At 36.5% G+C, this 24,274-nt stretch overlaps 1 protein-coding gene across 1 annotated transcript; it reads left to right on the forward strand.

The window, feature by feature from the left end:
* LOC139735150 (transmembrane protein 120A-like) lies at nt 1-24,035 on the forward strand. Its single transcript, XM_071645911.1, has 12 exons — nt 1-72; nt 3,892-4,010; nt 4,394-4,510; nt 9,200-9,259; nt 10,204-10,299; nt 12,454-12,489; nt 19,741-19,830; nt 20,120-20,247; nt 21,377-21,469; nt 22,057-22,121; nt 22,835-22,903; nt 23,665-24,035. Exons 1-12 carry the CDS (start codon nt 1-3, stop codon nt 23,794-23,796), a joined length of 1,077 nt encoding a protein of 358 aa, XP_071502012.1. The 3' UTR covers nt 23,797-24,035.
* The last annotated feature ends 239 nt before the right edge of the window (nt 24,036-24,274 follow it).

Genomic DNA, 24,274 nt, shown 5'->3' on the forward strand with positions numbered 1-24,274 from the left:
ATGGCGGACACCAATCTTCCTACGTTTGCCGAAGAGCTAGATGACTTAGCAAAGGAATATAATGACATGAGAGTAAGTTGATTTCGCATACTAGTACAATTTAAGACGACTATTGAATGTCTTTTGCACGGCCCACACCGCCGGGCCGGTTCTTCTTACCGGTGCGGTGGAAGTCTACGACCGGCCTCTCTGGCATGACTGGCTGAGCGGCTGCGTGAGTTGCGGCTCGGGCGCACGGCCACTACGGGCTTGCGTGATCAGGCGATTGAAGCTGAAGAACGCGAGCCATGTCGTCATGTGCAGTGTGCATGCTCGAACAGTAAAAATCAATTTAGATTGTCTACAACTATACCTCAGGAAAGGTTGGGTCGGGGTGATGCTATAATCATGTAATTGCATGTCCTAATGACGATGATTCTATTAGTATTATTATGTTTGTGTCTATGTCGTCCTTAGCAGTACTCCCTTAACTCAGTCAGTGTCAGTACTGTCACTACACTAGTGACACTGACAGTAGACTCTATTGACCTGTGCTGTGTGAATTAGTGATAGAAGGAGCGCCCCGGGGTTATCCTGAGACCTAAAAAACCCTGCCCGGTATGCCGCATTTCATATACCAATTGTGTACCATGAATACTATTTAGAAATAGAATCGAGACATCATGATCAAGTCATTTTGGTTGTATACTCAATAAAGTTACTGGGTAGCCCATTCTCTTCACTCACATTCACTAGTCAGATAATTCGACAATATATAAAGGTGTTGGGGTCTACAAATGTCTCACACACATCACACTACAAACACAGGTTTGAGTGGGTCGGTTGCCAAATTGTGTCCTGTGCTTTAACAGGGGTCTATCATCTAGAAGGGTCTACAGTATATCAGTATCACTCACCAGTATCTACACTTAAATTAACTAATTTATCACTTAACTATAGAATCAGTATGCACAGCCCTGTCGCTGTACACAAGTGTCGCCGTACTGGCGTACGGAAACGCCATGCTTTGCACGGTGTCTTGTCGGGCTAACAATTAGAGTAAAGGCCCCAATTTTCGGACACTTAAGCTTTTTTGCAATATTTATTCAACTCAAATAATTTTCCACAAAATGAAATCTATGATAATGTTTGTTACATATATCAAACTAATTTTTCCCAATATTGATTTTGTTAAACCGATCAGAAAATTTCACAAAATCCCCAAATATTATCACCTTGTCAATTCCCCAAAATTCGGACAGCGTTTCCAAAATCCGGACACGCGTGCAATGTCAGTACGCATGTACGTACAAGGCCGCAGAAAAATCCGCGCGCGCCATACCTTGTTGACGCAAGGTTGCATTGGGGATGTTGCGGCGCCCGTTCGTGTCCGAATTTTGGGGACTCTGCATTTGCATTCAGCCCCTGTACATTCATTCACTGCATCGGCACGTACGGAGATTTTGTTTTTCTTTTGTGTTTTTGAGGATAAAGCGAAAAATCTCGCAACCAAACGGCGTAATTTTCAATTTTTAGCGCTTTTTCGGCGACCCCGGTTCTTAACACGGGCCCTAATTTGTCCGCGCTTTGGAAAAGTCGCGGCGATTCCGCGATTTTGACTGCAAAATTTGGGATTTTAGATGGATTTTTGGAGGTGACTCGGGCATTTTCGTGTGGTGAACGAGTTTGCTAGTATGTGAAACGATGTGATATGCTTGTGCTGTGACAGTCGACTTTGCTGCCTTGTGATAAGTGTTAAGTGTCCGGATATTGGAGGCCGTCCGAAAATTGGGGTTCTTACTCTACTAGAGGATCTAGTATCAGTACAGTAATCATTTGCTGTCATGACATACCCCTCCTACATTTGTACTTCACATGCTTTACCTGACTGAAAGAGCAGTCTGTATTTTATCATCAGGGCTATATACTCCGGAGCGTACTTGTACGTACAGGCTATGCTTTGTCTGGCTTCACAAAATCCCCTACCTAAGTAGGACTCCTAGGAGGAGGAGGACCATGAAAGTAAAAAATGGTATAAAACTCCTCTGGACCGATGGATTTTTTTTCTTTCTAATGCTTTACACGTATGCTTTTTACACAATTAAGTTTACCGCTGTAGAAGCATCTAAATCTCTGTATCGCGATAGTGGCAGTGATATACATGATTGACCTGTCAGTATTAACTTGAGTGGTTGCCAAGAATGCTAGATATCATAGAAACAAGACTTTTTCATTCAAAAAAAAAAGGGGGGGGGGTTGGCCAGTCATGTGTATACTGGTACAGTAGTGATCATGACCAGTTATATTATTTTGTTTGCATGCTCAGTGGTTGCATGCTCAGTGGAACCCCTCCCCTTCACCACCTTACAAATATGGGCGTGTGTACATTGAAGATTGGCACAGCACCCTCCCTTCAGCTTCTGAAACTAAAAGACTTTGCACTCTGCACCAACTTGTAGTGTATGATTTGTGCATATATCTTTTTTGAAGTTGTGAAAATCTTGATGGGCAATTCCGCGGTTAGTAACGTTACATTTAAAGAAATTTAGATATTTATTTTTACTACTAAATCACCATTTATTCATTTCAAGTCAAAATCATCGTAAAACATGTTCATCCTTCCCAGGTCTATGCTATAGAAAAGAATGAATACAGTCCAATAAATATTAGAATTGCTATGGCAACTAAAAGGGCTGGTTAGTAACGTTACGAAAAAAGGACATGACAAAAAAATCAATGTCTTGTAACAAAAAGTGTGCAAAATTTAAAGTTACTTCAAACAAAGTGTTGCATTAATTTCAATTATTGCATCATGACAAATGTTCATGCAAATATTTTTAGCAGTTCGACCGATAATTTATTAGCTAGACCCCCAAATGCATGGTTAGTAACGTTACGGTTAGTAACGTTACATTTGTCCGGAGTAATTCCGCTGGTCATTTCACCCTTTTGTAATTGACAAAATGTCACATGACTTCTGGAGTATTTAAGTATATTCATCTTTTACCCTTTAGAAAAAAATTCAGGAAAAAATTTCAAAGCAACCCACTGTAATTGGCATTTAAGTGAATTTCAGCATCCCCAGTCCCACATGTACATTTTAAATGATGGTTTTAGATCTCGCAAAATCAATAAATATGAAAAATAAAATCTACTGAATTTGAAAGACCTTAATGATTGGTGAACATCCATGGCATTAGTTGATACCTAAATTAAAGAGTAAGATAAAGAGGCACATTTCTTTTATCCATGTCATGTCCACCTAACTGCGGAATTGCCCTGATTCAAAATTTAAACACACCAGTCAGAATTAGTCAGAATTTACTGTACCATGTGTTGAAGGTACATGTATGGAAGGCAGGGTTAGTGTATTCTCGGAATTGTCACATTCTGTCATGTAGTCATTAGGATCTTTAAAAACTTTGTCACAATTTTTACTCTTGTGTGTGTGTGTGTGCATGTGTGTGTGTGTGATTGAGTGTATCTAACTGACTTTCATTGAGATTCCTTTAAGAAAAGAAACTCAAACGTCAATTTTATCAGACGGTATTCAGAGACAAAACAAAAACATAACCTTTAAGATCATCATGTTCACAATCAAACCTGTCTAAATTGGCCACTCATGGAAGATGAAAGAATGACCTTTATAGACAGGTGGTCACTATAGTCTCACACTTGGTGTATATGTCACACACCATATTGTACATGTACAGTACCGTTTGATGTATCCATATATGTAAAAGTATTCTTAGACTGCAAAATGTTGATAACAAACAGTTGTTTAAGATAATAAAGCACAGTTCTGATTGTCCGAAGAAGACTGCACTCTGTTCATACTGTATTGTTGTGTTCTGTTCAGTCACATACATAAAGTGCCTTTCAACTTTCTGTTTTTTGCATCTTTTCTTGTAGGAGCTCCATAAGAAGTACAAGGAGAAGTTGGAAGAAGTACGAACCATGCAGAGGAAATGCACAGCTATGGTTGGGCACCAGAAGAAGAAGTACAAGCAGATTGCAGAAGACTTACAAAGGTATAGATAAAGTAGAAAGCTAATGAAACTTTCACCTGTGATATGCTTTATGAAAATTATAAGTGTATCATCCCTCCCCCGCACCCGCACTAACATGAGGAAGAGCTCATCAATTTCTTCTTTGATTCAGCATACATCTATATATGTTATCCCAAAGGCATTGATAGACATAGCAGGCTTATCAAGACTGACTTCATATGTAAATGTGGTTCATACAGTTTGAACAATTTTGTAAACCAGTGCAGAGATAAGAGTGAGACCCAGTGCAATAGATTTGAACATATGAAATAACAATTTTGTCAGAATATCCATTCAGGTTGCAATCAACCTTTGCGATTATGAAACTGAGAATCCCCATCTGTTGTGTGTCTGTATATCCTCAGGGAAGGAAGCAAGCTATCTGGAGAGGAAAAGGCCAAGAGCAATGAGCTGAAGAAACTTATCGATGAGAGGAAGAAGACTTGTGGGGAGGTGTATGACACTCTCCCAAGGTCGAACAGGTGAGGGCAGTGCAGAAGAAGAAGAAGAAATGTGACCGGCGACAACGGTTTCAGGCAAAAGTCGGGAATTTTGAAAATTCATTTTTTCACTGAATCACATTGCCCATTTCCTAAGCTTTGCATTGATATAAAACACTTGTATTCTTCGGCACCATAAGTGGGCATAGAAAGAGAAATAAAATGCACTTTTTAAGTTGTTAGCCTGACAAAATTGCGAAAAAACAGGCTTTGAAGATTCACCTCCTTCTCAAAGACTATGTCCTAGCGGCGATGCGAGGGGAGAATCACCCATCCGTACGATGGTGCCAATCGATGTTAAGCTCCGCCTCTAGCAACCACATCGCCTTCTGATTGGCTCACTGAGAGAGTCAAATTTCCCGGGCACCTTCCTCGGAGCTCAGCGTATGGAGCCGAAAAACAATGCGTTTCGCACAGGTTTGTTTACAGTACGTCTTTCAAGATGGCGAATACGATATTGCACGTACAGCTGTATGGTGTACATGTACATGTGTATTTGGTGCACGCATTACGCAATGACACACACGCCATGACCGTGTGCATGTAACAGGAGCGGTGGCGAATCCACACATTTACAAATCGCGTTTTCATTGTGGTTGATTTGTCTATCATTGGCGACCGTTTTGAAGGCAGAAAATTGCTTGTGCTGGCAAGGGTCACGCTTTCTGTTTGTTTTGCTTTTACAAGACATGCATATGTTGCTTTGTTCGGTGGTGCTAATTAAATTAAAGGGCAAGTCCAAGATAAGGTCCCCTCAGAAGGTAAAATTTCATCTTTGCTCAATATTGACATGTTTGGTATCATTTTGAAGCTTATGAGTTGAAGTTTTGATTTCCATGGAGGAAAAAATTATATTACGTAAATTTATGCAAATTTCAAGGGCTTCATTTGCATAAATGTGAAACACAGCGTTACGTATGGGACATTTATAAAAATTCATATTAATTCAAAGGAAAGCAAATGATATTTGATTAATATGTGGACATAAGAAGTTCATCAAATAGTTTAACTTGGTATGAAAATTTAGGGATTATGCAAATGATTATGCAAATTAGCTCGTGTCCTATCATGAGATGTCCCATACGTAACAAATTGAGGTCATTTTTTTAGGTTTTTTCTGAAATTGCTAAGGTTATATTAATGCCCTTTTGGAAAGTTCTAATTTATTGTTTAGAGAAATTAGATACCATAGAAAAAAGAAAAAACATTAAAAGGAATATTTTTTATTAGGCATTGAAATAATGTTACGTATGGGACAAATGCGTTACGTATGGGACATCCTCATACATAATGCATGTGAATGCATGTAGCTAGCTGGGAAGGTCTCTCAGTACACAAATGGTCAATCATCCTGAAGAAAGCTTCCCAACATTGTAGCTACTTTTTGAGTTATAGACACTTTAAACAATACATGTACTTGACTGAACAAGTTTCAGAAAGGGGGAGGGGAAAATGGCAAAATACACAATGAAAAATCAGCATTAAAGGGATGGTATAGTTTTTTGCAGAAATGGGGATTCAGTTTTTCAACATTTGATGAGATGATTGGAAACCAATTATATGAATTACCAAAGAGCATACAATCCTAAGACTAGAGGAATTCAAAGTTTAGTGATGGAGATCCAATTTGAAATGGTTGTGATATAAATATTTAAAAAAAATATAAAGTAAAATGATTTTTTTTTTATTGCAAGTGATACACAAATTGTCCTTATTCAGGTTTCAATAATAGCCACGACAAAATTCATGGGTATACAAAAAAAACATACTGAGGTGTGACTCGAATCAATGACCTGACTGCTAGACAGACATCATATATCTACTCAATCACTGGGGTTCCACGCAGCAGGTATTGCTTATTTATAAAAATTAATATTTCCTGTGTCAAGTTGTTTTTTATTGAAACGAAATGGCAAACTGCCCTTCATCAATGGAAGTAAACACTTTAAACTACTCAATTTTTCAGTAGTAACTATCCTGATAAAAATAGGGCATACATACTCAGGTTGGTCATAAAAATATAGAATATGATTAAATATGATTATGGGGAATATTGTTCCCTTGTCAATCTGGATCAGTATTTGAGTAGTTTCAACTGATTCAATTTCAATAATTATGCAAAAAATTGTCTATTGGTATTTTGCAAAATTACTTTGCAAAATACCCATAAACATGTCTCTATACACACTAAACGAATGGGGGACATAGGGCATGCATACTCAGGTTGGTCATAAAAATATAAAAATATGATTGAATATGATTTGGATGGTGAATATTTGGGGAATATTGTTTCCTTGACAATCTGGATCAGTATTTGAGTAGTTTCAACTGATTTTACTTCAATAATTATGCAAAATACCCATAAACATGGTTCTTCACACACTAAATGAATGGGGGACAAACTGTCCCATACGTAACTGTCCCATACGTAACACGTCATGTCTGTCTTTAAGTAGAACCTGTAATTAGAGCTTTTTGCCTAATGACACGAAACTTACTTGTGATAATCTTGAGTGTTGTGACTTTCATCACAGTGAGTTACAAGTTGTAGAATGAAATACTTTCAGAGAGTTTTGAGGTTGAAAAAGATGTTCAAAAAAATAAAATTTTTCTGGTCCCATACGTAACGGCACATATTTTCTCTTCTAGAATATAATTGTGAAGGTCATTTTTCTTCATTTTTTGCATGATTATACTTCTCCTAGATACCAATCACCATGATAAAGTTTAATATGATCAAAGGCCATTAACACTATTTTTCAGGTCATAAAAGTCTCTGAATGTCCCATACGTAACGCGCGTGTTATCTTGGACTTGCCCTAAAACAAACAAAAAAACAAACTCGATTCGTTAGTTTGGTGCGATCTTCACGTGTAATATTTGAATATAATTAGTCACATGTGACCGCTCCTTTCCTCCCATCTACCTTCCACTGAGTCAGTCTGCTGTCATAATTTTTATTACATGTACAAACGTAGACAAGATTGAGAATATCTAGTTTCTTTTCACACGGTTATGTCATGTTACATGATTTTCGTTTCACTTCCGTTGTCGAACATTGCGGTAGAATAGTTTGGATAGAAAGCCAAACGAAGAGCACGCACTACAGAGCGAGCGTATAATATAAACCACTATAGCAAGAACAATGGAGCATGTAATCGTGCACGTGTGGACAAAGCATTCCCCAAACGCTGCAACTGGTGTCTCCTAAAGCCGAATTATGTAAATGCATGCGACGCACCAGCCAATCGCATGCGAGACCCCGCGCCGTAGCAACGCTAGGGATATTGGCGCGGAGTTCGAAAGAAGCTCGAAACTGACGAGTGCGATCCAACATAGGGTGCTTAAAATTCCATTTTCGATAGGAAAAACTTAGTCTTATGCTATGAAATTTAGTGTAGATGTAGAAAACATATCAAAGATTCGATTTCTGCAAAAAACCTAAATCGACAAAAATAATGGTCAAAATCTTTGTACCCCGCCTAGGAGGGAATTTGCTCTTGCGACTTTTGCCTGAAACCGTTGTCGCGGGTCACAAATGTGAAGCAGAAATACTCTTTTCAATGTGATACATAGTTCTATCAAGGAGGTTTGAGAGATGGAGTTACAACTGACTATGATTATTCAATCAGCTGTCAGTTTTCTATGGATGGACAAAAGAATTCCACAGGTGCATTTGTGCCTTTGATGTTCAATGCTTGAAGCCGCCATCTTTCTGAGCAATCTGAAGATTCATTTTTAATGCTAACATAATATCGGGTATATGCTGCTCGTTTATATATCAAATGCAATGAAATTTCACCTAATGATAAAGCATATAAAACAAAAGTCAATTCCGTTCGAAAATATGTGCAAAAGTGTAAATCTGAGCTTATTTTGTGAAAGTGTTTGAAATTTTACCCTCATGGAAAGCTGGTTTTATCACTTTTCTCCTTATTTCCGCCAAATGAAACTAATATGGTATCATCTTCAAGTATAGTTCTTTATAATTTAATATGTCAGATTAGCGTACAGACACGTACAGTCGAGTAATTTTGATATCTATTTCAGCAATATTTGAGCAATTTCTATTCGCACACCCCCATGCCTTTACCATTGTCTACCGCCCATCGTTTGTAAGTAGGGATAGCGAAAAGTAATTACCATCACAAAGACATAATTATCTTCCTTGGAAAGTGGCTGGTGATTATGCAATGAGACACGAGTCAATTGTCTTCGCATCTGAGCGGCAGATCCAGTTTGACACATACTTCAAATATTTTTGAGTGGCGGCTTCGAGCATGGGATCAAAGCGAATAAGACTTTGTGACTCCATTTCTCGAACCTCCTTGGTTCTATAATCACTGAGTTTCGAATCCGTATAAATGCAAGACCTCGTAAGTACTCTTTAGCTATTTCACCCGAGTCCTATGTAGACAGTGCCAATTAATTGTCAACATTTGAATTGTAGCCATGACAACTGAAATTATTGTAACTGACATAAATGACATAATGGCAATATAAAAGATGTAGAGTAAGGAAGATCAGTTCCTTTTGCACGATGCCTATTGTGGAGTTCAGATATTTCTTATATTCTTTGCATGTTTGTCATAATTTCAGCATCATGCAATAGAAATTGTTTGGAGTGTTTACTGTCATTTAAAAAGACTTCATTTTGTTCTTTTCACTCAGCTTCTTGTTGAACACCATCATGGGACCGATCAGTGTCTCCATTCTGAATAAAACCGACAGGTAATGTGTATCTCCAGTCTCTAAACCTTTGTTCATATTTTTCTTGAAACTTTTCTACTCTAAAGTCTCTATAGACTTTCAGTTGATTACCTTGTACGGTTTGTGCGGTAATAATTGACACACAATGGTATGTTGATCCTTGATATTTGAAGTTGAAAGTGTGATTTCAACCCTGTGGTTTTAATCATATTAATTTTTGCTTTGAACAAGTACAAGAGGGCAGACAAAAGATATCTTTGTGCATTTAAATAAATTAATACCAGTTTTTGATGTCTTCAGATTTGGAATTACAATACAGTTTCAAGTTATATTTTCCTGCCATCCAAGCCTCTTTCGCTGTAACAGTAAATTAGATAGCCATGTTTAACACACAATTGAATAGATCCAATCGATATTTTGTAATATATGCCATTTCATATGAAATCTCTGGAATCTGATTGGATGATTTCCCTGAAAGAGAAATTTTACTGACTATAACTAAGTGTGCACATTCTTTTACATTATTTGCTTCTCCCATCTGGTATACCAAAGATTCTTCTCGTGAAATTGTGTATGACCATATATTCATAAATTTCTTCCTGTAGATTTATGCATGGCCATTTTTAAATAAATTTCTCCAGTAGAATTAGTATACTGAATTCATGACTTAATGTTTTCAGATCTAGATACATGATGGAAATAATAACTGGTTAGGTTTTGCCACTTTAGCTCTTTCATGTGGGCATTTTGAAAACACATTTTATGTACTGTAGGCATATATTGTGATTCAGCTGATGCTCTTTCTAACTGTCCAAACTGCCTAAAACCCACATGAAACAGCCAAGTAGGTTTAAACCATTCCAAGATAAAACTCAGGCATCCAATTTCCCCTGATCCATTCAAGTCCATGCATCATTAGTATATGAGGGCATGAATATCATTTTGACATTTTGACATTCACCCAGGTTTGCGTACAAGGAGGAATACGAGCGCTTCAAGCTCTATCTGTCCATCATCATGCTTGTTGGTGCCACTATCAACACCTTGTTCATCAAGAACAGGTTTGTACCCATCCCTCTAACCAAGGTGTGTTGGGAATCCCAACAAACCTTTTTCTAATCATTTTACCCAACTGCTCTTATGTTACTTGCAGACACACTTATTCACATCATAAGTGACTTCAATAGAACATGTCAAATGTATGCCTTTGATTACAAAAAAAAAAGTGCTCAAATAGATTATATGTCAGGGCAGCAACACTCTGAAAACTCAAGAGAACTTACGAGGTATATCAGTTTTATGAGGATAAGATTTGACTGTGAAGGAGGTGACACTGAATTAATCCTCGCATTTTACATATTACTCGGCATCACTGAATTTCCCGAGACATATAAATAAATCATGATTATTTATGCAAAGGACTGTTGTCTTCGCGTCCCTTCCATCCGCAGTCTTTTCGTGCACTTGCTTTATACCCAAATTCCAACAATGGACAATTGTGATCATAACTGCATTTTTTTGGTAGTTTTTTGGGGGGCTGGTTTTTTTTTAAGTCAATTTTTACTTCAAAACAATTAAAAGTGCATACTGTCCATAATGCAACAGCTGTGTTTTCTCATTTCTGTGACATTTCAAATGCCTGGCATTTCTTTGCTTAGTATTCTATTTCCTCCTTTCGAGATGTGCATATTATTGTTTGTCCTCATTAACACATGAAAATTCCCCTATTCTTAGTTTCTCCCTCTATCATTGACTTCTCCGTATCTCACGTCTATATTTCTCATGCCTTCACCCTGAAAATTATCTACATGTACCTCAGAGGGGTGATTGAAGTATTTAAATGCTGAGTACTCACGTGCACATTCGACACATATATCTTCTGCCTTCCTCCTTTCTTCGTGTCATGTTTACTCTGTCAATTCTTTAATCTTATATTAGCCTTCAGGCTGACGTGCTATTTTGTTTTCCATCATCTTTGTTCTTACTGTATAACTACTTGTCCCCTTCTCTATTAGGCTATACATGCATTCGCAGAGGCAAATATAATCATGGAAAAAGACTTGAAAAAAATATTCTGTGTCTGTGTCAGATTTTCAGTATTTCTGTCTCACTATCACTATTCCACTCTTGTCTTATCTCTCCATCTCTTTCACAACCATATTGTACATATAATGTCTATTGTATAATCCGTCAAGTCCTTGGGAAATTTTGTTGCAAAGATTATCATCTTTCCATTACATTGGCAACTCGAGTTTTACTGCATTTACATCCTACTTTAAAGAAAGTGTATACGATGGCACTGGTTGAATTTATCAAATCTGCACAGAGTTTAGAGAAAACAATAAAAAAGAACAACTTGCCAATATGATATAAAAATACTCACTTTATCTTATACAATGTATTGCCAATTTAAGAATCAAGTATGATTGCAACAATTTTTGAGGCTTTCCTAATTCTGCAACCAGAAATTCAAGCAATTGCATTTTCATGGTCAAAATGGGACTCAAATGAAATACTAGTAGATATTTTATGCTTAAAGGAATACAAATAGTGAAGAGTAAGAATTAAAATGAGAAGTTACAGTGCCACACCAAAAGACTTAATGGGATAGGGGAGACATGGAAAAAAAAAATTGACAACAAAAGTGAAATAAGTACGTGTGCATGCTATATGCATCCTCTTGTAAGCTCATATTCTCTCTTATGCTGCTGTCATTAAAGGGACTGTACAGTACTGGTTGAGATGAGGATTCAGCTTTGAACATTTTGCGAGATATTTAGAAACCACTCTATGAAATGTGAAAGAGCATATATTTCTAAGGGGAATCAAAAGTTTATTTGATGAAAATCGGCTTTGAAATTACTGAGATATCCAAAAACAAGGTAAAACAAAGAGATCCTAATAAAAGTCGTGGCCTGTCACATTTTACTAGGATCGCTTTTTTGGAAATCTCAGCCATTTCAAGACCGATTTTCATCAAATACACTGTGAATTCCTCTAAGAATTACATGTTCTTTCGTATTTCATAAGAGGTTTGTCATTATCCCACAAACACACATAGAAAAGTTGGAAACCTCCAGCCCCATCTAAACCAAAAACTGTACCATCCCTCTAAAAAGAATGGGTCTTTCCCCAGTCATGCCTTTAAAACCATTCCTAACACTTAACTGCTCTCATTGACTGCTCCTTTCATCCATCCGCTTTCCATTAACTAGCCAAGTGAACACAGTAAAGCCTAATCGTATTGTCAGGTAAGCTATGACCCTTTCGTTTTGGGAGCAAGGAAAGTCTGTGGAAAGAGAAACACACAACAACAACAACAGATAGACATGAAGGGAAAAACATGAACAACGCTGAGCTATAAAGAATGTGAATTGACAGTTTACTTGATGGGTAGTAGGCCATTAAGAGCAAAATTTATGCCTTTGTTAGCATTCATATTACCTTTTTTGTTATGTTGGTTTCTTAATGATGATGTTGATGGCTGTTAGTTTCTCATCACAATTACACGTGTGATATTGATATCACAAGTATTCTGTTGTTACTGCTGTAGTGGATGTATGCATGCTTTGCATCTAGTGTTAAAGGGATAATGCAGGGCCTGATTTGAATAATTGTTTTGCATATTTTATTATTTTTGTGTCATTTGCTTGTTTGTGATTTGTCTGCATGCTGGTATGAAGTACTGTACCTGGTGTGCATTATATGTTGCAATGTCAGCATAGGGTGTATCCTTGTGGAGGGTCACAGTGTATATAGTGTGTACTGAATGCAAGTACATGTGTACAATATAGTTCAGAGTCAGTGAAAAAAGATTAGACCAGAAATATTGTTGGTTTTTAATACAAATTCACTTTGTGGTCATCATTAAGTGTCCTGCACAGAAAACAAGAAGTGATATATTTTTGCAGTTTGTTTTATTTTAATGATTATTCATTTATTTTGGAGGAATAGCATGGAACTATTTTCAGACAGGGAATGCTTGTTCTGACACCAAAACAACAACAACAACAACAACAACAACAACAACAACAACAACAACAACAACAACACAATAATGATAAATAAATAAATAAATAAAAAATCAGTTGATCATAGAGTTCCCCCTCTCCTCTCCCCCCCCCCCCCACATATACACTCTCCAAAATAAACCATTACTGCTTGTCTGTATACATTTTTCATTCAATTCAACTAGTGGTAGAAACTCACATCATATGCTCATGAGAGTGTTTGCACAGGGTTTTGCAAAATCAGACTGAGTTTGCTGCCTAATTTGTGTTTGTGGATGTGTTCAAAAAGAATGTGCCATTTTCACCCTCCTATTATGACAACAATGTAGAAGTGTCTGATGATAGACAGCAGTGATTTGTATGTACTGTGATTTTTATTTGTGATTTGTCGTCAGTATTATTTAGTGGTTTTATTTTCAGTTATGCAATGCTATTATTTCATGGCGAGCATAAGATTTTAGATGCAAGTGTGGCATTGCGTTAGTACATGTATCCGGTTTTAGAAAAGCTAGTGCTGTGTGTATAGTCGAGTGAATTAATGTAACCCGTAAAATTAAACATACCGTAGAGCTTTATAGCCATCTTTCAATACAAAATGTGATATACTTGTACATGTACCAGTACCAGTGGACAAGTGTTCTGGCAGATTTTGAACCCAAAGTTTTCCAGCAAAGCACTTGATATGTCCCTTGCATTCATTTGTGAAAGAGAGGTTAATGAAGCTTGTAGGAACAAGCAGAAATATGATTTAAAAGCTTGAGTATAGTTTTGGAATCTGGAAAAAAATAGAATGTAGATATACATGTATACAACTGTACAAAAGGGATGTAAACACAAACATTTTATAAATCAGGGAGTATTGCTTTTGAGTGAAAATTGCGCTTGAAATCACCTCCTAACTAGCATGTTATGGGGAAACAATTTTAATGAATTACCATTTCATCTTTAATACAAGTCTCATATGCCTATAGTTTGTGTATTCTTTGTAAGAGTATATCATATTGTAGTCAGTCTTAATGACCACGACTATGTGTGGGCTGTAGGAACCAGTGTAGAAATGCTGTTTCTTAGTACTTGGCAAAAGCAGTGAAAATTGCATGAATAGAACTGAACTGCTCTGCGAAGGTATTTCATGACATCATTCCATTTACTGTAATACAAGAAAATGTAGATCAGTGATGCATTAGTATTTGCCAACTCAGAAATGGCAAAAATCACGTACAAAGATGCAATCTAGACTAGCTATGAGAAATGTCTAAGACATTTGTTGATATACCATTTTATCTCTATGTATGCACATGCTGTGTAGTCTTCTCCCTTGTGATCTTCAGCGGTTATGATTTTATGTTATGTGCTGCTTTATAGTAATTGTGACTTTGTGTAAAGTTTGAGTAAACTTTCCATATGTGAAACAGCTGCAGGTGTCAGTGTGAGTGTAAGTCAATGTAGATAAAGCCTAGTTCAGATACACAGTAAAATCACGAATGAAATGTGCAAACAAAAAGCAGCATGGCCTTTTTTACGATCAGTGGTGTAACTTTTGTACTCGGAGGGTCAAAATTTCAAACAAAATATTTTTTCATTATTCTGTTTGATTCCTGTTGGAAAGTATTCAAATTTTTGAAAAAATAACATATCAGACCTTAAAGCTGAAGAGTTATTGGTGTAATTTAAGGAAAACCCTGGCACCTGAAGTAAATTTAAGCAAAATTTTGTTTTCATGAATTGCACCACAATGACAAAACTCTGTAGTCAAACTTCACCATGCAAAGTCTATATGGTTAACAACAATATATAGTTTGTGAATCAAAACTATTTGGGGGTTGAATATAAAGTGAATAAAAAAAAAAATACATGAGATTTATAAATTTTTGGTAAAAATACCACTTGACATGCAATTTTTAAGATTTTAACTATTTATTGGAGGGCAAGCCAGGTCAAACTCTATACTATAACAAGTCTTTAAGAAGGGCTATCTTCCTATGTAGGTTAAATGAAATTCCAATCATTTCTTTAAATCTTGGATTTTTCACACATGGATGTTTCGGAGGTGACAGTTAACATAATAGAATGTTTCGGAGGTGACATTAATATTAACACTCAGTTTTTTTGTAGAATAAGTGACAATAACACAAAACTTCTTCTTTTTATCAATGTTTTTAATAATTATAACTCGAGAACAAGAAATTAACTCCTGTTTCAAGCAGATAAACCACACAGAACAAGTGTTTTTTTACACTTCATTAAGTAGCATGGGTACCAGTAGTTTGCTATCCATTTGGACGAAGGTTGTAAGCTAAATATTGTAATCTGAAGAAACAGGGCATTCCATTTTCTACCTTAAATTGAGATAAGGGTGTGAGATCATTTTAGTAATGTTTCTTTGCTCTCAGAACATTTTATTCCACAACACCAGGGAAGAATCACTTCGTTTCGGAGGTGACATTCAATGTTAACATTGTGTTGAAATATTCATTTACAGTAAGAATATGACGGACATAAGCTAGATATTGTAGCCTGAAGAAACATGGCATTCCATTTTCTACCTTAAACTGAAATGAGGGTGTAAGATCATTTTAGTAATGTTTCTTTGCTCTCAGAACATTTTATTCCACAACACCAGGGAAGAATAACTTTGTTTCGGAGGTGACATTCAATGTTAACATTGTGTTCAAATATTCATATAGTATGTCCCCCCCCCCCCCCCCCCCAAATTTACAATTAGACTTTTTCATTGATAGCACCAAATATGATTAAATCAGCGAAAATCTACTTTGGGGTCTTAAATCATAACATCTTAGCTCTATTTTGCAGAAAGCCCCAGTCAATTTGATTAAGTGGTCTCAAAGAAATGTGGATTGTTATAAAGTATGTCAGGAGTCTGATTCTTCCAAGTTTAGCACTGTGGATGCTCTTGGAACTGCATATTAATGTGTAAACACAATATACAGAACTTGGAGGGAAGGGATTCCTGACATGCTCTACAAAAATCCTCATTTCTCTTTGACCTCTGAAGCAAATTGAATGGGGTTTTCTGTAAGGTGTGGGCAATGATTTATAGTTTCAATCCCTCAAATTGTATTTTAGATTGATTCACTATATTTAAAGTTATCGTTGCGGAGGGTACCATTGTAATTTTTTGGTGGGGATATAGGTTATGAATGCCAAAAGCAAAAATTCTTATTTGACTTGTATTATTTTTTTGTTTGCACATAGTATTATAAATAGATTAATTCAAGGATGTTCATGAATTCTTCATCATTCTTGATAGCCACCATACAAATGTTATAATACTGGTGAAAGGTGTTTGGTTCATCTGGGATACATTTTCTATATACCAGATTCATTTAAACTGTCGACATTACTAAAATATATTTTATGTATCTTTCTGAATTGCTTGAAAATTACCTGCAAATCATATATATTAGTCACTTTTGAGAGTAAAAAGTATAAGATAAGAAAAGATCATATTATTGTTTTGGAGGTGACACAACACAGAGACAACCCAACTTCTCAGGTGTTAACTAATAATATATTGTGAACATTCATGTCTTTCCTCATGGTTTTAATTTTCAAATATAAGCTCTTTCTTTCAGTTCTTACTTGTTATTTTGTTTAGTTATTCTCTTTCATGATAGTGGATACCAGCTCATATTTTGTTTTAGATTGTAATTCATACTAATCTTTAGCAAGTTTTTACAGTTTGGTTAAGACAACAATTTGTGTTTCCCAGCTGAAGAGAGCAGCATAATGCTTTTGTGTGAACTTATGGGGATTTTTTTTTTTGTTCAGTAATTTTCCCCATCAACTTCACAGAAGGTCCCGGACACAAACTGGTCTCAAATAACCCTATAAGGGACCGAAAAAGGACAAGTTCACCTCAATAGACACGAGGGTTGAGTAAATACAGCAATATTAGTAAAACACATCAGTGAGAGTTTGAGGAAAATAAGGCAATCCGTTCCAGAGTTATGGATTTTTGAAGTTTCTGCTCAGTCAAAGCTGAATGAGAAGACTTCTATAGCTTGTGATGTCACATGTGTACAAGGATATAGAGAAAGTATCAAGAAAATTCAACATATTTTCACTTTTCTTGCATAACAAAAGAACACTTGACTACTCTCTTTTGGAAGGCAGGGTGAATAATATTGCCCTAACATACATCAGTAGCAAGTTGAAGAAATGTGCACTTTTTTCAAAAAGTAAAGTTTTGTGAAATTCACTTATATTTTCTTTATATCGTTGTATGCATGTGACATCATACACTGTCGTAGTCGTCTCATCCAGCAGTGATTGCATAGATACTTAAAAAAGCCCATAACTGTTGAATGGCTTGTCCAATTTCCCAAACTTTCAATGATGTGTTCTACTAATGTTGTTGCATTCACTCAATCCACATGTATATGAAGGTGGACTTGTCCTTTAAGAAACCATTTTCTTTTCCTTGAAATTCCAGTACTTAAAGCCAAATTCTAAGATAAAACATAATAACAAAACAAGGTAAACACGTCATCAAAATTATATTGAGATAGAACTACAAATCTTGTTTTTTGATCTTTCCCTTTCCAGTCCTGGTGACTTGTTCCTCTGTTCACTTTAGTTGTCAGATAACTTCAATAATCTTAAAAAATACAATGTCATAAACAGTTGGCTCAACTTGGAAAATGTAATAATTATTGTCATATTTAAAAAAAAAAATCACATAATTTTGTTTATGATTACCACGTTGTACATGGAAAAACAACAACTAAGAATTCAAGAACAAGTTGTGCACCAGCTATAGGCATGTGGCCTTTTTGTGGAGTTTGATTATTTTATGATTTTTTTTACTATTGTGGACTAGGGCATGCATGAACTGCCACATGTATCACTTTGGTATCAAGGGAATTCTGGTGAGCTAGGTATACAAAAGTCACTTCTATTGTGATGATTTTGTAGATATTAAATGTATTTGAAAATGTTGATAGATAATGAAAAGGAACTGAAGTCTTGCCTTTCACTATCACATAACAATATGGTGTTAACAAACAAAGTCACCTCCGAAACACAAGAAAAAGCAACCTACATGGAAAGCTGTGATTGGTAAATCTTCACAACTAAATTGCTTAAATTGGAAATCAAGCTTCTAAGATGAAAGCATCTATATGTTTACTTAACTAAAGCAGGAGAATTGATCTTGATTACAATATTATATATACAACAGATGGGTGTATTTTGTGCATTCTCTTTGTTAAAAAAGTGAAAAAATGTAAATTTGCCCTAAAACCTACAGTATAGTAATAAAAATAAGAGTGAGAGTGTGTTAGTTGATTTCTCCACTTTGAGACTTATGTTACTAAAATAAATGAAACCATTGGTGTACATAATATGGTTTCTCTTCAATAGAAATGAGGAAAAACTCTTGTTAACAGTGTTTTGTCACCTCCGAAACAGTAATTTTTAGTTTTTATTAGATCTTTTATTAATATCTAGAAAATTCTTACTTCCTGTTGCCATATTACTATTTTCATCCAAAAGAGATTCCTGTCAATTGGACAGAATCAAACAAAATTGCTTTGTCTTCGAGAAATTATCTAATATAATACGCTTGTTGTTTCGGAGGTGACGATTGTTTCGGAGGTGACAAGTGTTAACGGAAAATTGTAAATTGCTCCGAAATGAAAACAACAGGCTATATTTCTACTACCTTCCTTCAGAGATAATGTGAGGGGATATGTTACATTTTTGTAGATGTAATGTATAACTGATGTCAAGAATAAAAAAATCAAATACATAAATCTGTTGTCTCGGAGGTGACAGAAAAGTTAACGGAAAAGTTGCATAAATTTATAAACACTCACCAAAAAATGATAAGCTATTTGAAGCAAATAATCTTTGGATCGAAGTTAAGTCAGATTGATTACTATTCTGTTTTGATGGAAATTAGCAAAGTTGAATTTTATAATTGTGAGCAAGAGCTAACTCAAAAGAGGGGATAATTGTTAACGGAAAATGTCACCTCCGAAACATAAAGTTTGGACAATTTCAGTCTTTAAAGAAGACAAAGCAGCACCTGGTAAACATAATAGTTCTTAATGTTGGATACCTGTCTATCACCACAACAACAAAAATAATGAAAAGGAATAAACAATTTAATATGCTAGGTCTGACAAAAAAGCCATGTCAGAGTGCATACACCAAAAGTGTTGGATTTCAAGCATGTAAGTGCATGCCACATCTGAAAGAAAAAGAGAGGAAAGTTCATTAAGGTACCCAAGGTAGACACTGTGGGTGGTAAGTTTATGAGAAAAAATAATGCATATCTGTCAGTGTACAAGAAAGTTATACACCAATTAGTGCCAAAACCGTGTTTTACACCACTGATTGTAAAAATGGCCTGTGAACCATTTCACCCCTGTTTATCTGAATGCTGTAGTGGTCGCATAAAAAATGAGTATATATGCATATATTTTCAACCTGCATATCAATTCTATCCTCTCTTGGCACATTCAGGATATGCGATGCCTGCTACCATTTCTTGCTGGTTTGGTACTACTGCACCCTGGTCGTGAGAGAATCTATTCTACGCCATAACGGATCAAGGTAATGTGCTCTGAATGGTTTGGGTTTGTCCCAGTTTTGTTCTTGTCAACTGTTCTTATGCCTTATTTAGAAGACTTTGATCTTTTCAGAACTGTGTGGGGTCTTGGTATAACAAGATGTGCTTTTGATAGGTCCTGCCACTTTTGTTGTAATTTTTTTTATTTTGCAGTCAAATTCTTGGTCGTTGGTCGTCTCCCCACGTGCAAAGTATCTTTACATTGTACATCTCCAAGAGGTAAAATAGTGTGTTCTCTATTCTCTCAACTGTTTTTGCATTTCCAAAATCCAGAATCAAAGGCTGGTGGGTGGTCCACCACTACCTCAGCGTGTTACTGACTGCCATTCTCCTCATCTGGCCAGACAGTGTCAGCTATCGGATGTTCAGGAATCAGTTCATGATCTTCTCCCTCTATCTCAGTGAGTTCTTCCATCCTTCAAGATGGAATACCGTTCACATTCACAAAAACACATCACTTCAACTTTGTTCTTTGATAGTTACATTATTGCTCTTGTTTCATTTGTGAATCAGCTGTAATGTTCGGTAAATCAAGATATTTTTGTGGCTCAAAATTTTCGCGAATGGGAGTCAATAGTCTCTTTTCATTGCATGACGTTTTTGCAAATTGCCACTGGCTTTCAATACATGCTGTGTAGGCGAGAACTTTCTCGTACATTTAATTTCGCGAATCCTGGCTCGTGCGAAATTTGTGAAAATAAACTGCACATTAATATTTCTGGTTTTACAGTATGCAGGAATAGTTTACACAATGGCCACAACATTATTATTTTTGATGAGTTTCCCCCCCCCCTTTTTTCGTATTTCAAGAACGTATTATCCTTTTCAGGGTATTTCAAGCTTAATCATCTGAACAGGGATCAGTTTTGAAGCTGTATGCACTTTCGTCAGGGAATGAGCTCTATTCTGCTCTGTCTTTCATGAATCGTCATTCAGTCTTCTTCAGCTTACAGCTGAAATTTTACTTTTCTGCATCTCATCTGAAGATAATGCAAGACCCGGGGGAAATCTTGATGACTGAAATTGCTCATTAGCCAGTAATGATAGAGAGGAAACTGTGTAGTGTATCTCACTGTGGTACTTTACTCTGTATGTGTCCTTGTTTAAACAGTGGCTAACGATGCTAGTATGATATGTTCCTTAGAAGCAAGCACTAACAATTATTTGACTGGTGAACATACACGTTAGGCTCAATTATGGTCTGTGGGATTGTGTACTGTACATTTTTACTGGAAGGTCCAAGGTTTTAGTCCTGCCATAGGCCATGTGGGAATGTTGTCAGCTCTGAGTTGATAAACTCTCCTCTCCACCTTGGTGTATAAAATGAGTATGTGATAGGGAGCCTGCATGTTTTACTGCAGGTGGGACTGCGAAAACTTGGTGACTGCTGTCCATGTGTTGTATGAATAAATTTCGTTCAAATCTGCCTGGGCGAAATAGGATCTTGACTACTTCAGAAACAATACATGAAAAATGTATGTTCAAATATGCATGACTGAGATATTTATACCACCTGTCTGTCTTTTGTAGGTGTGGTACAGCTGATCCAGTACTACTACCAGAGTGGGTGTCTCTACAGGTTACGTGCCCTGGGTGAAAAGAGCGACATGTACATCACAGTGGGTGAGTCATCACTGGCAGGGTTTCTCCTAGGGCTGCTGAGAGCTATATACTCTGCATTGGAATGAACAATTCATTTTTGAAATTTATGTGTTCTCAGTGTAAATTATGTAATAGTTCTCAAGGAGCCAGCAAAGGGGCTGTGAAATTTACATATTCTTGTGTAAAGTATGGAAATGTTTACGGGAGGTGTTTAAAGGGATGTATTAGAATGTTACTCAACCTCCTACCCTCAACCTTTTATGTACCACCACTTTTGGCTCTTTAGATAAGATCATGGACTGTCATTACTGAAATCCCTTCATCAAGTGTGCTGGTACCACTAGTATTGCCCCTAGTCATAGCATTTTTCCTTGTTGCCTATAAACTAGTCTTTAGAGATGAGTGAATGATAGAGATGAATTTGAAATGAATCTTATAGCCATTAGTCTCCTAGAAGCACTGAATGGGTTTTCTAATGACCAACTAGACTAAACCAAATATGACCATTGCAATTGGGCTGTGTATTTTGTCTGAGTTAGATATTTTGTTTCAAGATTTCATTTCAATTCAAATTGTTGACCTTCTCATCCCTTCATTTGATTCTCCAGAGGGTTTCCAAAACTGGATGTGGAGAGGCCTGACCTTCCTACTGCCTTTCCTGTTTGTGGCATACGTGAGTATTTGGAAATCTACCAGTAGGTCAGAGATGGTGGTGGGCGTGTGTGCTTAAATCTTCCTTTTGGGTGGCTTTTTAAGACCATGAATTTGGAAGCACTATTCTCAGCATATGTGTGTGTTAGGATGTATAAGATCACATGGTATCTCTGTCGTGATGCATAGGTTGTGTAAACCTGTCGAGCTAAAAGTTTTACCTTATACTGCTGATTAGGCTGACAACTTTAACCTGTTCCACATAGGAACCTGGTGGCCTGCGTATTAAGGCTTTGGGCATTTCAAAATTCAGTATGGAATGGGTTTTTTAAGAAAAAGTTAAAAGGAGCCAGATGTAAGTAATTTGAATGAAGGACTGTTCTGGCTGTTGATATTATGAAGTTTGCATAGTACACATCACTAATGATGTTTGATTTTGTATTAGTCTGATAGAAAGTTAATGTTTTTTTAGAAAGTTGCTTTATTGTTTTTAAAACCATGGAGTGGCCTTGATTCTTTTTTAGAAGGAGAATAGATGTTTGTTTCATGTGTTTTGGTTGCCTAACTTGTCCTCATCTCCTTCAAAGAACCTCAATGTAGCAAATCACATCAAGTGTCCTCTTGTAAGTGTCTTACCAGAATGAATGGAATTCCACAGTTTGATACAATCTGTGAATGTTTTGTTCATTTACTACACTGTGTATACTAATATCCCCCACCCCCTTCTCCCCACAGACCTGGCAGTTTTACAATGCTTACACACTATACCATCTTTCCAAGCATCCTGACTGCAATGAATGGATGGTAAGCAGAGGCCATACAAGTATCCCTTGTTTTTCTTTGTTGTTTTGAAAGGGAAAAGAATGTGCATGTAGTTATGTAATTGAATGTCAAAGAGAATAATACCCAAACATATGTGTGGATTGAGTGAATTCAGCTACATTAGTAGAACACATCAGTGAAGTTTGAGAAAAATCGGACAATTGGTTCAAATGTTATGAATTGTTAGAGTTTTGGTGCCACCATTGCTGGATGAGGAGACTACAATAGTTTGTGACATCACAGCAGGACAATGGTATAAATAGAATATAAAGAGAATTCAACATATCTTCATTTTCTAGCATAATAAAAGAGCACGTGACTTTCCTCTCTCAGGAAAGAAGGGAAATAATATTATACTTAAACATTGTGTCAGTGACAAGTCGAGTGAATAAATTGAATTTTGTTGAATTGGGGACAAATACCCAAATTTTCTTCTTCTTGAAAAGATACGGTCAATTTTTCACCAGACTTAATAACTATTATCACAAGGGTGATAGAATATATGCTGGTATTTGTACAAATAGCACTGGACCCACTTTAGTCTCGTATCTAATTTGCTGGTTGTATATCTTTATCAAGCTGTCAAGTATCCAGAAGACATCCTAAGCGAAAGATTTCAAAGTGGAATTTCGGTACATCTCTATATTCAAATTCATGAATTTACGTCGATGTAGGGCAATTTGTCAATCAGTTCCATCTCTATATTGTTGCTCCTCATCTGTCTCCTCCCCCCCCCCCCCCAGGTTCCCGTCTCCAGTGCCATCTTCCTCTCCCTGTTCCTCGGCAACAGCATCACCACCTCAGGCGTCATCGTCAACAAGTTCCGGGCAAAGCAGCAGCGGAGCAGCGCTAGCGTCAAGAACAAGGGCTCGTGATAGAGGGACCTGTGCCGGGGAGAGTTGTGGTGTGGGTCCGGGTGTTTCTCAGTCATGGATTTATGTTCATCTTTTTGATGTATGTTTTCATTTCTCGTTACTGCTTTTGTATGGTTCATGCTTGTTTGTATGTGTGTTCATTGTTTGTTTTGTTAGGGTGATTTATAGAAGAGATGATAATAATGGATAGTGGCAGTTTCATTCTTCCTATTGCTGTTATTCTCATTTCGAAAAAAGAAAAAGAGAAAAGAAATGAAATGTAATGAATTTCCATTTCTTTGTCCCCACGTTATTTTTTTTTAGATGTAAACAAAGTTCCATGCAGCACACTGTGTATTCATGAAAATACGGTAAAGTCTATGTGTGTCGAAAAGCCATTAACAAGTAATGCCATCTCTCTCTGGAAGGAAGAAAAAAGCATGCAGGGACTTTAAAGCCAGTAATTTAATTTCTGCCAGATAAGCACAATGACATCACG

Source organism: Diadema antillarum, unplaced genomic scaffold (assembly GCF_040938485.1).
Source record: "Diadema antillarum isolate AM-2024a unplaced genomic scaffold, OU_Dant_1.0 seq00000565_RagTag, whole genome shotgun sequence".
Classification (NCBI taxonomy): Eukaryota; Metazoa; Echinodermata; class Echinoidea; order Diadematoida; family Diadematidae; genus Diadema; species Diadema antillarum.